Source organism: Ochotona princeps, chromosome X (assembly GCF_030435755.1).
Source record: "Ochotona princeps isolate mOchPri1 chromosome X, mOchPri1.hap1, whole genome shotgun sequence".
NCBI classification, from domain to species: Eukaryota; Metazoa; Chordata; class Mammalia; order Lagomorpha; family Ochotonidae; genus Ochotona; species Ochotona princeps.
The window spans coordinates 6,299,184-6,315,589 of record NC_080865.1 but is presented as its reverse complement, the minus strand read 5'-3'; the positions used below and the strand labels follow the sequence as shown (position 1 = coordinate 6,315,589).

Sequence of the window (16,406 nt, the reverse complement as noted above, 5' to 3'; positions counted from 1 at the left end):
CATTTCTGAGTTATCAGAAGACTTTTTTTTAAACACAAGTCAATTTGTAAAAACTTCTTACCACCTTGGGTGCTACACATGAAGCACATAGTAAATTATAGTTCTCCACCAGGTCTACTGCCTGTATTCAACTATCTTTGCCCAAAAGCTTGCCGCATCTCAAGACTGTAGAACCTCTTAAAGGGGCAGAGGGTGGGGGGTAGAAAAAAATGGGGAAAATACTAGCTTCTTGCTATTGTCTTCCTCCTCATTTCTTCAGAAACGCAGGGTATATAACCAGCGTTCACAGACACCAGTAGGCCAGGCAGGGCTAACTTCCAAATACCCCTCCACCTCCCAGCATGGTATGACAGCTGCTGCCAGATGTCATGCTAGCAGCTTAAACCTATTAGTCACTATAATCCAAATGGAATGTAATTAACTCTGTAATTTTGAGTCCAATCTCCTAAGTGTGACTCATAAAGCCCTCTGCTCTGGCCCCTGCTGACCTCTCCACCACCTCCGCCTTCCTCCTGACCCCATTTTTCTGCTCCAGACATTCAAAAACTACTTAGTATCCAGAACAAGGCATGCTCTCTCACACCTCCGAGCATGCTGTTCGTGCTGCTGCAGCTCCCTTCTTCTGTCGCTGCCTGGCTGGTTAAATCCTACTCACTCTTCAGGCTCCAGTTCACCAGCATTTGTTCTCCAAAACCTTTCCCGAGGCTTGTGAGCAGGTTCTTGGTTTCTGTTGCTCTGTGTTTCTCCTCCTTTTTTGGACTTCAGGTGCAGAACTGAGTTAAATCATACCCCCTAACTCACACTGTACTCATCACTATGTGTGCAAGACCCTTGCCTTGCCCACTGTTTCAACCCCCAATTCTCGTCTCCACTGTCTTCCCTACCATGAGCAAATCCCCTAACGCATCTCTCAGACACACACACACACAATTTTGTAAAATGCCATTGTTCCAAAAATTCACATAAACATACAAGAGTATAAAGTTTACTCCTTTTTCCAGTAAACACCAAGTAACAATTCATCCATGTTACTGCCTGTAAATCTAGATCTTGCTTTGAATAGCTACCCAGAATTCCACAGCCTGCATGCTTATCACATTTAACCTACACTTCCTCCCACTGATGACTACACTGTCACCCACATCCCATTACCACAAATTATGCTAAGAGGAACAATCTTGAACATGCCTCTTTATCGAGCCTGTGGCAAGACACGCTCTAGGATATATACCGAGAATCCCTGTACATCCACATACCACACAGTACACAGGTACTTATTTTTACCAAATTCTGCTAGAGGTTTAGTTCATATTCCTCAGAAGAAGACACTGAACATAGATATCTAACAACTATTGCCCATTCAAGCTTCTCCCCATAAAATGTAAGCTATATTCTCTGCCTACTGTTTTTTAAACTGGGCTCCTTCTCATTTTTATTTTTCCTCTTGTTGATTTGTAGTTCCTTCAAAAATCTCTCCTTTGTATTCCCTAGCTACCCTAATTACACCATTAATCACTGTACTCTGAAATTGTTTCCCTACTGCTTTTCCGCCAATACTCAGTTAGATTCCCTGAGGAAACAACCAACCTGTTTCAATCTTCTGTCCCTTGAGCCTGGCTTGGAGTAGGAGAACAGGAAATATTTACTGTATGGGTAAAGGATTAGATGAGCTGCAGACACAGACCTGGGGGCCCAGGGGGTGACCCTCTCAGCAGAAACCCGGTGATGTGTCTGCCGTACCCCATCTTCCTTTCCCCTATAAAACCAAGCTCCAACCTGGCACAAGGCATTTCATACTGGCTTGCTGAATGAATGAATAAACAAATCAAAGCAAGGAAGAACGGCGAAGCTTGTTTAGTTCTAGCTGTTCTTCCAACCTAGAACTTTTTTCCTCCAACCTCCCCCACAGTCCCCATCCCCAGCATTGCCATTAGGAATGACAATAACACATAGAATTCACTGGTCCTAGTAGGTGTTCATTATTATGCTAAATACCTCATGGATTATTTCATCTGATCCTTCCCAAGATGCCACAAGATCGGTCTATTATCCCACTTGACAAAACTACAGCTTACAAAGGTCAAAAGAACAAGTCCCGGGACTGAGATTTTAATTCAGGTAAACCAAGCTTCAAGCTGGCTCTTAACTCACTATACTACGCCATACCACCTTCCTGATTTCCCTGCTCTCCAAGGCCTACCTCCTATAATAGATTCCATCACCCTAGAGCTGCCCTTTGCCTTATGATGGCATATATCCGCAAAGACATCAGGCTGAGGGGAGGGGCCGGGGCTGAAGGGCACCAGGACATCTGCAACATTCCCACCTACCGCTTCTTGGCGATTTCATTCTGCCGTTTCACCTTCTCTTCCTCGAATTCCCGGATATTGCGCACACCAATCTCCCGACAAAACTCTTCAAATACCTCATCCTCTACCTGAGGAGAGATGCCAGGGAGAGCAGAGGTGCTTTCAGACACTCCTGTTTCTAACCTTCATCCCACCCTGGTGCCTAGACTGGCATGGCTCCATCCCCTACCAACCTGGTTCATCTTCTCCTTCAGGTCTTTCATTTCTCTCTCCCGGCTCTGGATGATCCTCTTGATATCATTAATTCGAGGCCCAAAGTTAGCTAGCTCACTCTCCAACTTGGACTTTTCCTATAGGCAACGGGTTGAGGACAAGAGACCAAACTGCTTGGAGGAAAAGAGCTACCCCAAATGCATCGGCTCCACCTTCAGGAAGGGCTGGCTCTCCACACAGAGAACCTGACCAAGTGCCACTGCCCTCGTCAAGTGTCCACCATCTCTTGCTGGAGCCACAAGGCGTCCTCCTAGGCCCTTCAATCCGCACATTGGGCACACATCACATCACTATTCATAGGTCAACAATCCCTTAGCTCTAGTGCCTGGGGCCAGATATGTTTCAGGATGTTTGTATATAGAGAAAGGTAAAATGATTTACATATTACATAGTACTTAGACCCTCCAGGATGCTCTGGGGAAGCACCACATAAGGAAAGAAAATTCACTGCCTTGAAGAGCATATCTACCCAAAAGGACCAATATGCCTATAATTCACTTTCAGAAGCTCAAATATTTGTTGAATGAATGAATGAATGATGCTAATAATAGCAATCTCCCATTTAGTTAACACCTACTAGTGTAAGCACTTCATATCACAATGATCATATAAAATAGGGACTATCCCACCTCCCACTTTACAAACAGAGATGAGAAAGCTGCATCTGAGAAACAACACGTCACACACATGGCAGACCACGATCTTAACCCCTCACTGGCTGTGTCTGTGCTGGGCCTGGTTCCCTGGGGCAGGCTGGGAGGAGAAGGGGAAGTGCAACAAGCTCTCTATCCCTAGAAAACCCTAGGCTAGGGACAGGAGGGCAGCTCCTGGAGGCCAGGGCTGGGAGGCAGATCGCACCTGCAGATTCAGGGCCAGGTGGCGTGTCTTGGTCTGCTCTAGGTCACTCTGGGAGTACTTGAGCCGCATCTGCAGTCCATGGGCCTGAGACTGCACCTGACGCAGCTCTGCCTCTTTCCGCTTTGCCTTCATTTGCTCCTGAAGGAGATAGGAAAGAAGGGGGGCGAGGTGGTAAGAAGGTAGCCAACACGGGCTGGAGGCCCCCTGCTCTAGGGACCAGCACTGCATGGGGCTTACTTTTAGCTCTTCCGTCAACCGCTCTTTCTTCTCTTTCAACTTATCAACTGCTTTCTCATCCCAGCGCCGTGCCTTGGCCTTCAGGTCACTGGCCCCACCGGAGATCACTCCTGACTTCTGGAACAGGGTCCCATCCAGTGCCACTGTCTGTAAATCAAAGGCAGAACAGAGACGGAGGGGTTGAAGCTGCACACAGGAACCTTCTGGGTTGAGCCTGCCCCCTCCCACCTGGGGAAGGGACTTCACACCTTGTGGCGCTGGTGACCTCCAAAGGCAATACGACGGGCGTCCTCCACATTGTCACAGACCAGGGCATTCCCACAAGCATACTGCAGGGCCTTTTTGATATGAGGTGGCTCGTAGCGAATCACATCAATCACTAGCTTGGCCCCCTTCAGCTCCCGGAGCTTCTCGTCTGTTGGTTTCACCTGTTGGAAGAAGCTCGGTCAGTGGAAGGACACGGAGGGCTCAGAGGAGGGGCTCTCAAAGACCACCCCGACCCAATCCCTTCCCCGGCAGCCTCACCTCCAGGTAGTCAAGAGGCAGGAAGGTCTCAGGCTCCCCACGCTGCTCCTTGATATACTGAATGCAGTCCCGGCCCGTCTTCTCTGAGTCAACAATAATGGCATCCATGTTTTTGCCTAAAACTTTGGTCACAGCAATCTGATACTTCTTTTGTGTGGGCTGACAGAGGTCAATGAGGCGGCCGTACTGAGGAATGGAGAAAGGCAAAACTGAAGTATGAGGGGCCCGGCGCAATAGCGCAGCAGTTAAAGTCCTCACCTTGAGCGCACCACCCATACGGGCGCCGGTTCGTATCCCAGCGGCCCCACTTCCCATCCACCTCCCTGCTAGTGGCCTGGGAAAGCAGTCGAGGACAGCCCAAAGCTTTGGGACCCTGCATCCGTGTGGGAGACCCGGAAGAGGCTCCTGGCTTCGGATTGGCTCAGCTCCAGCCGTTGTGGCCACTTGGGAAGTGAACCATCGGATGGAAGATCTTTCGGTCTCTCCTCTTCTCTGTATATCTGCCTTTCTAATAAAAATAAATAAATCTTAAAAAAAAATCTGAAGTGTGAGGCTTTGGGGAGCTGGCTCACAACTCCCATTTGCCAACTTGGAAAGAAGTGCAAGCCAGAATTTTTTTTAAAAAAATGAGTTATTTGTTTTTCTTGGAAAGGCAGATCTATGGAAAGGAGAGGCAGAGAGAAAGATCTGCTGATTCACTCCCCAAGTGGATGCAATGCCCAGAACTGACCTGAGCGAAGCCAGGAGCTCCCATAAATCTCCAATGCAAGTGCAGGGTCCCAATGCTCTGGGCCATCCTCTACTGCTTTCCCAGGCCACAAACAGGGAGTCGGATGGGAAGTGGAGCAGCCAGGACACAAACCGGTGCCAATAAAGGATTCTGGCACTTGAAGAAGGAGAATTAGCCAATCAAACCACTGCACCAGGCCCTAGAATTTCTATTGTAAACAGGGCATTTGGCTGGCAGTACCTAATGGTCAAGACTGCCCAATAGCTCTGCAACTCTGCAAGTTTATCTTTGCACATGGGAGCAGGCTGCACTGGCCAGACTAGGAACGCTGTCTGCAATCCAGCCAAGCACAGCAGCTAATCCTAGTGCCCTTGCCAAAGGCAAAGGAAAAAAAAGAAAAAGAAAAAAATCAGGATAAGAGAAGACAAAGGGCTGAAATAATGGGCCGTGTAGTAAGGGAAGCAGTGTTACAAGAATACCTCAAGAGAGGCTGGCGGAGTAACAGATTATAGTATCTCTAGGCTCAATCATACTTACAAAAACTGGAAGGTGAAAGCTCAGAGTGGGCTGAGATGGTGGAATAGCAGCCTGCAAACCTCACCCTGGGAGATTTATTACTAACGACTAATAGGACCCCGGTAATGAACCACTCTCTTGTGACTTAACATATTCTCTGGTCTTGACCACAGTTCCTGGAGACTGTAGTGCTCCTAAAACCCTGCAGTCTCTGAGGTAAACAGTGTCTTGTCTGATAAGCAGATGACTGGTAGCTTCTAGAAAGTTGGAAGCTTGTCACCACAAAGACTAAAGATGACCAAAAGGGTAGGACTTCAAGTCCCAACCCCAATCCCTGGGTGGGGAGGTGGGGGGACAAAGGTTAAGCTGATAAGCAGTAAACCATGCCTATTTAATAAAACATTCATACGAGATCCAAAATCTAGATAGGCCATCATGGGAGGATACCTGGAGGGAAGTTCACCCAAAGACAGCATGGAAGTGCCACACCTCTTCTCTCCTACCTTGCCCTGTGTCATCTCTTCCACCTAGCTACTGCTCTGCACTGTTATACTTTATATAACAGATAAGGGCCAGCACTATGGCATAGCAATTAAAGTGGCCACTTGCAACACTGGCATTGCATATAGGCGCCGATTCAACTCTAATCTGCTCCCCTTCCCACCTGCTCCCAACTACTGCGTGTGGGACAGCAGCAGAAGACAGCCTGGGTGTTTACACCCTGCACCCATGTGCGATACTCGGGAAAAGCTCTTGGTTGCTGGCCGGTGCAACCATCTGGAGAGTGAACCAGTGGATGGAAGACCTTTTCCACTCTCTTCCAAATAAAAATAAATCTTAAATACACATAATAATAAATGAATAGATCTAAGTGAAGAATTTCCTGGCTGAGGTACTCTTAGCAAATTCACTAGCTCAAGAGGTGGCTCATGGGATCCATAACTTACACCAGACGGGCCAAAACACAAGCCACAACCTTGTGACTCCACCTGAAGTATAGTCTCGTAACACTGGGACCTGAGGCTAGTCCCACGCAGGGTCAGAACTGGGGGACACCTGCAACAGCTTGATGACAGACACGATCCCATATATCTTATATACTGTTACATGTTATATAGAACAAGTGTATGTATGTTACATACTGTTACAGAGTCAAGATCAATTTTCTACCAGTTCCCTTCTCCTATACCCTCAATTCAAGCTGAACTAATTCCCTAAGAATTATCAACAAAAGGGGTAAGATCTTCAAGGGCAGGGACCGGTCTATTCATAATTATCTCCCCAGCAGTGCCTACTGAGATGATTATAGATATATTGTAACATATTTAACTATAATAATTAAGTAAATGAATGTTTATATATTTATATTATTTACAAATATATATTTCAGTGTATATATACATATACTGAAATGATAGAAATATATACATATATATATATATATAGAGAGAGAGAGAGAGAGAGATCCAAACTAAGATGAGTGAGGAATAGGGGAATATTCAAGGAATTTGGGCACTTAGGATTTGGTGAGAGCCCAAGAGACCAAGTGACAAGAGATCCAATAGAACCCTACAAGCAAATGGTCCACAAGGTACATGCCAAGAGCTCAGAGAGAAGACTGCACAGAGCTGCTTCCGGGGGAAAGACTGGTCCTTCCACTTCCTCAACACTCCCCTGCATTCCCCAGCATCAGCAGCAGCATAGACTTTGCAAGACAGTCCTTCAGGAAGATGCAATTAGCCTGATGAAATAGAAACCACACCGAGGCTCCACTAACTCCACTGAGAACAGCTGCCACATAGAAATCTTCTAATAACACGTGGTGGTGAGGACATGGGGAGATACAGAGAAAAGGTACCCTACTCCACTGTTGATGGGAGTAAACTGTGCAGCCACTCGGGAAGTCAGTATAGAGAGTCCTCACACAACTGAAAACTCATCTATCATATGACCCAGCAATCCCACAAGAAGTGGAAGCTACATTTGAGAAAGCAGCCTTCATCCCCTATATTCATAGCAGCACAATCCACAACAGCAAAGACATGGAAACAACCTAAAGGCCTGTCCAAAGAGGAGTGGATGAAGCAACTGTGGCACGTCTACTCCATGGAACACTACTCAGCCGGTAAAAAGAACCAAGTTCTATCATTTGCAACAAAATGGTTCCAAATAGAGACCATTAAGCTCAGTGAAATAAGCCAATCCCCAAAGCACAAATATCATATGTTATCTCTGATATAACTTTCATGCAATATACAAAGATATATAGGTAGAAAGTACATATTCTATTCTCATAAATGAACAGTGCAATGGAGACTAGAATATCAGGAAACAGAGCACTGAAGCAGGCATCTCTACTCCAGAATAAAAACCGACAATAAAACTTTTTTAAAAAACCTTGACAACAGGACTAGATTCTCCACATTGCCTAAGATGACACACATAAATAGCAAAATGTTGGAATCATGACTGCAGCTAAAGGACTATGTTACTACAAAAATATAGGTTACAGTGGGGAGGGCAGAAAGGGGAGAAAGGAAAAGGGGGAAGAACTATAGCTACAAAACTGCACAATGTGAGGCCCGGTGCAGTAGCCTAGCAGCTAAATTCCTGGCCTTGTATGTACCAGGAATTTATATGGGCACTTGTTCGTGTCCTGGCAGCCCCACTTCCCATCCAGCTCCCTGCTAGTGGCCTGGGAAAGCAGTCGAGGACGGCCCAAAGCCTTGGGACTCTAACCGTGTGAGAGACCGAGAAGCAGCTCCTGGCTCCTGGCTTCAGATCGGCTCTGCTCCAGCCGTTGCAGTCACGTAGGGAGTGAATCAGCAAACAGAAGATTTTCCTATCTGTGTCTCCTCCTCTCTGTATATTTCACTTTCCAATAAAAGTAAATAAATCTTACCAAAAAAAAAAAAAAATTGAATCACAACAAGTTGGATCTGAATCACAGTCCTCCCTGCTATTAAGCCACACTGCTTTGGGCAAGCCATCTAACATTTCAGAATCTGCTTCTCCAGTTACAAAAGCAGAGAAGCCAACCTGCCTTCACGGGGCTGCTGGGGAAATGGGATGACCGTGAGTGAGCTCCCTTGCCACCCTTACCACAGAGCCAGGGTAAAGGCGCTTGATGCTCTCCATGATCTCCGCCTTCCGCTGCTGCCGGCTGCTCTCCTGGCGGTCAATGCGGGCGTCCCCCAGCTGCTCCATCACCTGGTTCAGCTCCTTATTGATCTCATCAATGCGCCGCTTAGCCATTTCTACCTCCTCTGTCAGCTCCCCCTCCAGCTTCTTCTGCTCCTCCAGGGATTGCCTGGGAAAGAGAAGGAACCCAGCGGTTACCCTGGCTGCTCAGACAATATTCCCAGCTCAGAGGGCCTCTGAGGGTCCTGCCTGCAGACTGGCAGCCCAGGCAGGGTGAAAGCAACAGGCCTGAGAGGTGGGCAGGGAGAAGCAGCCGCGCCACGTACTTGCTGGTGGTGATGTATTCCTCCAACTTCTCAATCCGCTTCTGATTCTCTTCAATCTCTCGCAGCTTCTGCTTAATCTTGGCCTGGGAATCAAACAGATTTCATCTCCGGGTGCTGACCAAGTCAACACGAAGACCACAGGGGCCCCCGTGTGCCGAGAACTCAACAGTGTAATATAAGCTCCTACTGCAGGAGGCTGACTGAAAGGCAGACACACAGACAGCACGCCCTGCGTCTCCTGACGGCCTGGGCACCTCCCAAGGCTGTAGCACTCGTTATGGAAGAGGCCCAGATCAAGGCAGAGTCGAGCTGCGCAGGCCTTTCTGCACCTGCGTCCTCACCTGTCAAATGCGGGCCATCTCCACATGACCCGAGACCTGTGAAGCGCTTAGTACACGGAAGGCGTGAACACCAATTCCTTCCCAGTTCTTTTAAACGAGGAAAAGAAATACTCAGCAGAAGGCCTACACCACTTTAAGTCCTCAGGGGATTATAACAAGTTCCTGTCACGGTCACTATCTCACTTCTGTGCTGCAGTTTCATCATTTGGAAGAGGAGGCTGGCAGGAGCCGTCCCGGAATGGCAATCACAAATGAAGACTTAAACGAAAGCACAAACGAAACAGTGGCTAGCACACAGGTTAAGTGCTCAACAGGTGCCAACTATTCCGTCATTCACATTGCCACTGCCTCCTTCCCCTGGGCCCAGCAACCCTAATGTGATGGCGCATGATGCCCACCTCTGTCTCCACTTTCTTCCGCTCTTCCAGATCTAGCCGGTCCTGATCAGCTTTCTGGTCTCGGTTAAACTTCTCCAACTCTTGGGCCAAGGTCGCTGCTCTTTTGCTGGCTTCCTCTTTCAACCGGTGGTACTTCTTCACCTGTGTCGGGAACAGTAAAAGGATGGAATGCGCATGTCAGCCCTGCACCCTCCTCCTCACCAAACCCTTGCAGGGCTCACCTGATTCTCCTCCAGAGTCAGATCTCGGCCCTGGCTCTGGCTCTCCTCTTCCATGCGTTCCTCGAACTCCTGCCGGGCCTTCTCCACTGACAGCATCTCCTTCTCCAGCTCATCCATGTCACCTTTCCGCTTCTTGTAATGCTTCTGAGCATTCTGCAGAGACTTTTTGGCTGCCTCGAGCTTCTTGATTTTGTGGGAGGTGTTCTCCTTGGCTTTGATGTACTGAGGGCGCTTCTGGTTCAGCTCTGAGTCCTTCTCCCTTTTGCCAGGAAGGATGGGAAGAGGGTGGGAGGGAAACACAAGCAGTTACTGTATAAGCGAGGTGCCTTGGGCTTCTTATCCAAACAAAGGGAAACTGGACCTCCAGCCAGCGAACTGCCTGCATGAAAAAGGGCCCAGCACCACATAGAGCCTCAAAAAGGCAGTAATCTGGCTACTGCCTGGAACCTGTGGCTTCAGCCTGGCATTCCAGCCATTTCCCAAGGGCAAGCTTCCACCCTTGCCATCAGGCCAGGCCCCTCATCAACAACTCCTAGAAACACCCTGTGAGGGCTGAGTTGTGCCCACCTGACCTAACCTTCTCAAAACCTGCACCTACTTTAGTTAACAAGGAAAACAGTGATTTAAATGCCACCACCTCATCCTTTTAACTTTCAGCTTCAGCTTTTCTATTTCCTATAATGGCTGGGCCTCCCATACCTTCCTTTAATCTGGCAAGGCCACCACCCCTTTCAAGTTCTCCCTCTTCTGAGAATCTACCTGAGGACTAAACATACTATTTGTTTAAAATGCAAGTCAAGAAATGTGCCTGAGGGGCCAGCATGGCGGTTCAACAGGTTAACCCTGTCTGCAAGTGCTGGCATCTCATATGGGCACTGGTTTGTGGACAGGCTGCTCCAATTCCTACCCAGCTCCCTGCCTGTGGCCTGAGAAAGCAATGGAGGATGGCCTAAGTCCTTGGGACCCTGCACCCACATGGGAGGCCCAGAGGAAGCTCCTGGCTTCGGGTCAGTTCACCTCTAACCACTGTGGGCATTTGGGGAGTGAACAAGCTGATAGAAGATCTTCGTCTCTCCTTCTCTCCATAAATCTGCCTTTCAAATAAAAATAAATCTAAAAGAAGGGGGGGAAAAAAGCAAAAAAAAAAAGCAATGTGCCTGGTTCTGGTCCTGGCCAGTCAAGGGGAATATTAGCTAGCACTGCCCTGCGGGCTCCGCTGGGGGGCAGTGCGGCCGCTTGCTTTGCTGCCACGTGGTGGGCTGCCTCTTACTTGATCTCCTTTTCGATCTGCTGCTGCTCCCGCATCATCTTGCCCAGCTCCTTCTTCTTCTCCTTCAGTTCATCCTCTACTTTGTCCATCCGCTTCTTGTCCTTCTCGATCTCTTTGTTCTTGGAGCCCAACTCCTTGTTGAGCTTCTCAATCTCCACTTGGTTATGGTACAGTTTAAAGAGTTGCAGCTGCACCTGAGCTCGCACCACCTCATCCTTCAGGCGCTGGTAGCGGTCAGCCTAGGCAGGCCAGAACGGGTTAGTCAGGCGCTTGCCCGCCCTGGGCCCCTCAGAGCCAGCAGCTAGGCCAGCAGGCAGGCAGGCAGGCAAGCCACTGACCTCCTCTTTCTCCTGTTTGGCTTCCTTGCGTTCAGCTGCGATGTTTTTCTTGCGATGGTAATTAAACTGCGTGTCCTCTTCAGCTTTCACCATTTCCTTCTTTCGCTTATCATACTCCTGGGCCAACTCTCCCGAGCGACTGATCTCTTCAAATAGAGCTGTCCTCTCTTTGGGGTTCTTCATGGCAATGGATTCCACAGCACCCTAGTAAAGGCCAAAGCATTCTCCCACTGAGACTCCAGCAAGCACGGTTCCCCCTACCCACTCGCACTCATCCGTTAAAAAAAGGTTCTCACACACACACACACACACACACACACACACACACAGGGAGACCACATTTTGCACTGCCTTGAGGACACGTTCTTTGCCTTCTGAAGACAAGGGAGTAAAGCAATGGATACAGAGAGAATAGAGCACCTCCTGTGCAGCGACAGAGTCAGCGCAGGACTCAGTGAAGCTCGGAGACCCAGGAATGGGTACTCATGCTTATCTGGGAAGGCTCCCCAAAGGTGACATCTAAGCTGAGTTTGGAAGATGGATGAAAAACTAACCAAGAAAATGAGAGAGCAATGGTTCCTGCAGAAGGAGGATAATTAGTAAGCCAAAGCCTGCAGGCCACAGGAAGCACGAGAGTTTGGGGCTGTGTAAATGGCTGAGACAGGCTGCAGGAAGAGTGCCGGCAGGGGGGACAGGAAGCAGCAGGCCCAGCCAAATGATGGTGCTTTCCGAAAACACGCTTAGAAGTTCGGCTTCTCATCATAAGTCAATGGCTGTCAGATGTCAGCAGGCATCACGATGACCTGGAGGACTTGCTAAAACACAAAGTACTATACACATCTTCAGTCATCCTTGGCAGGCACCGGGATGGGGCCTGAGGGGATGTTTCTAGCATGTTCCACGTGATGCTCATAGTGCCCATCTGGAGCCCATAACTGGAGAATCACTATCACAAGGTAACAAGGAATGAGGGAAATGCTTTACGGAGAGAAGGTTGTGTTAGAAGGACACACACCTGGCCTGTGGGATGAGCTGAAAGGGGACAGGCTGGGGAGAGGCAGTGCTATTCAAGGGAGACATGGCCACACAGCCTGAGATGGAGCAGGCTCTGCGGGGCTCGATACGGGTGGACAAAACAGATGGGCAGAAACAGTTCCAAATGCCTACCTGGAAGACGAGGAAGTTGCGCGCTTTGATGAGAATACCTAACTTCTCTAATTCCTCGCTATACTCATGCAGCTGGACAACTTTGTTGTTGATCTTGTACTCAGAAGAACCCCCTACAAGACAACACAAGGGACGGTCAGCGACGATCTTCTGTCCCTGTCAACTAGTCCAGCCATTTACCAAGAAGAGAGCCTCCTGGCCAGCCTCACCCACCTACAATGACCCGGGCAAAGGTGCGGTCCTCAGCTCCGTCCTCGGAGTACACCATGCTGACAAAGGCCCGGTTGGCAGCCGGCTTGCCCACAGGAGCTCCGTGGATCAGGTCCCGGAGGGTCTTCACCCGTAGGTTGCTGGTTTTCTCACCCAGCACGAAGCTGATAGCATCCATGAGGTTTGACTTACCTGAGGGAGAAAGGAGCAAAGCAAAAGGGGAAGGTTAGGGAGAAATGGAGAGGACAAGGCACAAAGGAGACAGCGAGAGGGACAGCAATGTCCCGGCCACTCAGGGCTTACATTAACGGGGGCACAGAACATTCTTCTGCCCCCATACACTGACCTCGACCAAAACTCTGGACCAAATCCTCAGGAGAAATAGTTCCTTGTCGTTATGACTGACAACAACCAGACATAGAACACCATCGAAGAAAATGTTACATTCAATTCAAAGTTGTTCTACAACCTTTAATGCCATAGGTAAATGCCCACAAGAGCTGAAACAGCAAGATACAAAACTCTATACAGTTTGATTTTAAAATGTTAAACAAAATAAGGGGGTTGGCACGGTGACACAGTAGGCTAAGCTTCAGCCTGTGGCTATGCCATCCTACATAGGCACTGGTTTAAGTACCAGTACTTTTGCTTGTGGTCTGGGAAAGCAGTCGAGGACGGCCCAAAGGCTTGGGACCCTGTACCTGCGTGGGAGACCTGGAAGAAGCTCCTGGCTGCAGGTTTCAGATCGGCTCAGCTCTGGACACTGTGGCTATTAAGGGAGTAAACCAGCAGAAGGGAGGGAGGGAGGGAGAGAGGGAGTGCGTGTGTGTGTGTTTCTCCTTCTCTCTGTAACCTTGCCTTCCAGATAAAAATGAAATCTTAAAAGCAGAGGTCCAGCATTGTGGTGTAAAAGATTAAGCCACTGCACAAGACAATGGTATCCCATTATGAACTCCAAAAATCCTGTCTGTTCTTTTTTTAAAGATTTATTTTATTTTGTGGACTATATCAGGGAAAAGCCAGACTGGGCGGATTATTCCTACTGGTGCAAGCATAAATTAGAGTGGGTGAGGGTTGTTTGGGCTTAACCGCAGCATCAGCTGGCAGAAGCTGGCACTGGGGGCTAATTCTGTCACGTCAAACCACAGAACCACCCGAAGAGTGCATAAACTGGGATTGAGAGAGACCTGGGAGGGAAATAGTGGGCTCCTCCCTCTTGGGTTACTACTCCCGCAGGAGGGCATGAAAACTAGGGCAGGGGCTGAGGTGGCTAGACAGAGAGGCACTCAACAACATCCGTGAGGGCTGGATAGTGGAGCTGGTTAGATGGAACTAAGCTTTAATACCCATTGACGTGTACGAGAATCAAATGGGATGTGGGACAGACTGGACTAGTCTGATGCACATACTGGCAAACCAGGGTAGGGGGCAGGCCTGGTGGGGGTTATTGTGGGTCGCTCTGACTGGGCTGTAGCTCCCACTGGTTTATGTGAGGGCCGAGTATGTGCTGGGCAGAAGCAGGCTGGACTGCAACACCCATTGGTTCCAGCGGAAGTCGGGGCTGAAAACAGAACCAACCCAGCAATTGCAACCACCAGCTGATCGGGGTGATGGACTGTGCTGGGCCCTGTGCTTGCTAGTACATACAAGAATCTGGTCTGGGAACACCTCAGAGTTTCTTTGGGGATCTCCCCAATCGAAATGCCGGACTCAGAACCCTAGCCAAGAAAAGACAGAAGAAAGAACAAGTCAATCAACCACCTCAGCTATATGTTGGCAGCGAAATACTGGGCAAATGGAGACTCTATGATGGACTATGTCAATCAGTGGATTCTTCAACGACCTCATCGTGCTGGGAGTGGCGAGACTGGCAGCGATTCATAACTGGTGAACTATCAAAACCACTTGAGCAAGGATCTCAGAGCATGCGCCACATCCGGGATTTAGGGTGGGTGGGAAACTGGGTGGGGCTTCTCCCTTAATAACCCCCTTTACCTCAGATACATGAAGGAAACAATACGGAAACAATAGTCTTACCCACTTCCCTATAGCCCTTGAACCTTTTTACCGTAATTAACTATGTAAAGATTGTCAAAAATATAATAAAAGAATTTATTTTATTTTTATTGCAAAGTCAGATATACAGAGAGGAGGAGAGACAGAGAGGAAGATTTTCCATCCGATGGTTCACTCCCCAAGTGAGCCACAACGGGCCGGTACTGTGCCAATCTGAAGCCAGGAGCCAGGAGCCTCCTCTGGGTCTCCCATGTGGATGCAGGGTCCCACAGCTTTGGGCTGTCCTCGACTGCTTTCCCAGGCCACAAGCAGGGAGCTGGATGGGAAGTGGAGCTGCAGGGATTAGAACCGGTGCCCATATGGGATCTTGGCGCTTTCAAAGCGAGGCCTTTAGCCGCTAGGCCACCACGCCGGGCTCCTCTCTGTTTTTTCCAACCTGCTAATATGCCTGAGAAAGCAGCAGAGAATGGCCCAAATTCTTGGGCCCCTACCCACATGAGACCCAGTAGGAGTTCCAGACTCCTGGCTTTGACCTCGAAAGGGCCTGGCTTCCTCAATCATGGGGGGAATGAATCAGCAGATGGAAGATCTGTTTGTCCCTAGCTATGCCTTTCAAATAAATCAATTCTTTTTTTTTTTTAAGATTTTTTTTTTAAAGATTTATTTATGTTTACTGGAAAGGCAGATATACAGAGAGGAGAGACAGAAAGATCTTCTGTCCAATGATTCACTCCCTAAGTGGCCACAACGGCCGTAGCTGAGCCAATCCAAAGCCAGGAGCCTCCTGGGTCTCCCACGTGGGTGCAGGGTCCCAAGGCTTTGAGCCATCCCCGACTGCTTTCCCAGGCCACGGGCAGGGAGCTGGATGGGAAGAGGAGCAGCCGGGACAGGAACCATGACTCATATGGGATCCTGGTGTTTACAAGGCAAGGATTAACCAATTCAACCATCATACCAAGCCCTGCAAGTTACTTTCAAATGACTAAGCAAACTAAATGCACTTACAAATTTTCATAATGAAAACTAGAGGAGATGGGAAAGACATGGGAAGAAACAGATGCAAATACTCCTAGTATAATAGTAACTGCTTGTGAGAAGGAAACTAGCTAAAGGCAGAGGACCCTCTTTCTTGTATACTTTTAGGGATTTTGCTAAAATGTCATAGCATGTGTAAGTATCAACCATACAACTAAATACAGCTTGTTTAACATTAAGAAGAGCTTTTCTGGGGCAGAGAGTAGCGGTACAACAGGTTAAACTGCTGCTTAGAATGCCTACATCCCAGTAACAGTACCTGCTGTGAGTCCCTGCTCCTTGCTTGCAATTCAGTTTCCTTCTAATGTACCTGGAGGCAGCAGATGATGGCTCAAGCAATCAAGTCCCCACCACACATGTAGGAGACCCAAACGGCGTTCCTGGCTCCTAGCTTCAGCCTGGCCCAGCCCTGACTGTCACATATATTTGGAAAAATTCTGTCTCTGTCATTCTACCTTCCAAAAATAATATTTTTTTAAAGATTTATTCATTTTT

The 16,406-nt window shown here is 48.5% G+C and overlaps 1 protein-coding gene across 1 annotated transcript in view; it reads right to left on the bottom strand.

The window, feature by feature from the left end:
- The window catches only part of SMC1A (structural maintenance of chromosomes 1A), a 42,361-nt gene that overhangs the window by 22,460 nt on the left and 3,495 nt on the right, over nt 1-16,406 (bottom strand). Inside the window, exons 2-15 of the mRNA XM_058659239.1 lie at nt 12,864-13,052; nt 12,651-12,763; nt 11,484-11,687; nt 11,146-11,384; nt 9,876-10,134; nt 9,655-9,795; nt 8,916-8,998; nt 8,551-8,758; nt 4,203-4,388; nt 3,926-4,105; nt 3,678-3,824; nt 3,441-3,578; nt 2,543-2,659; nt 2,331-2,437 (exon numbers count right to left, since the gene is read on the bottom strand). Coding sequence (XP_058515222.1) covers nt 2,331-2,437; nt 2,543-2,659; nt 3,441-3,578; nt 3,678-3,824; nt 3,926-4,105; nt 4,203-4,388; nt 8,551-8,758; nt 8,916-8,998; nt 9,655-9,795; nt 9,876-10,134; nt 11,146-11,384; nt 11,484-11,687; nt 12,651-12,763; nt 12,864-13,052 — 2,311 coding nt within the window. The remainder of the gene's footprint in view (nt 1-2,330; nt 2,438-2,542; nt 2,660-3,440; nt 3,579-3,677; nt 3,825-3,925; nt 4,106-4,202; nt 4,389-8,550; nt 8,759-8,915; nt 8,999-9,654; nt 9,796-9,875; nt 10,135-11,145; nt 11,385-11,483; nt 11,688-12,650; nt 12,764-12,863; nt 13,053-16,406) is intronic.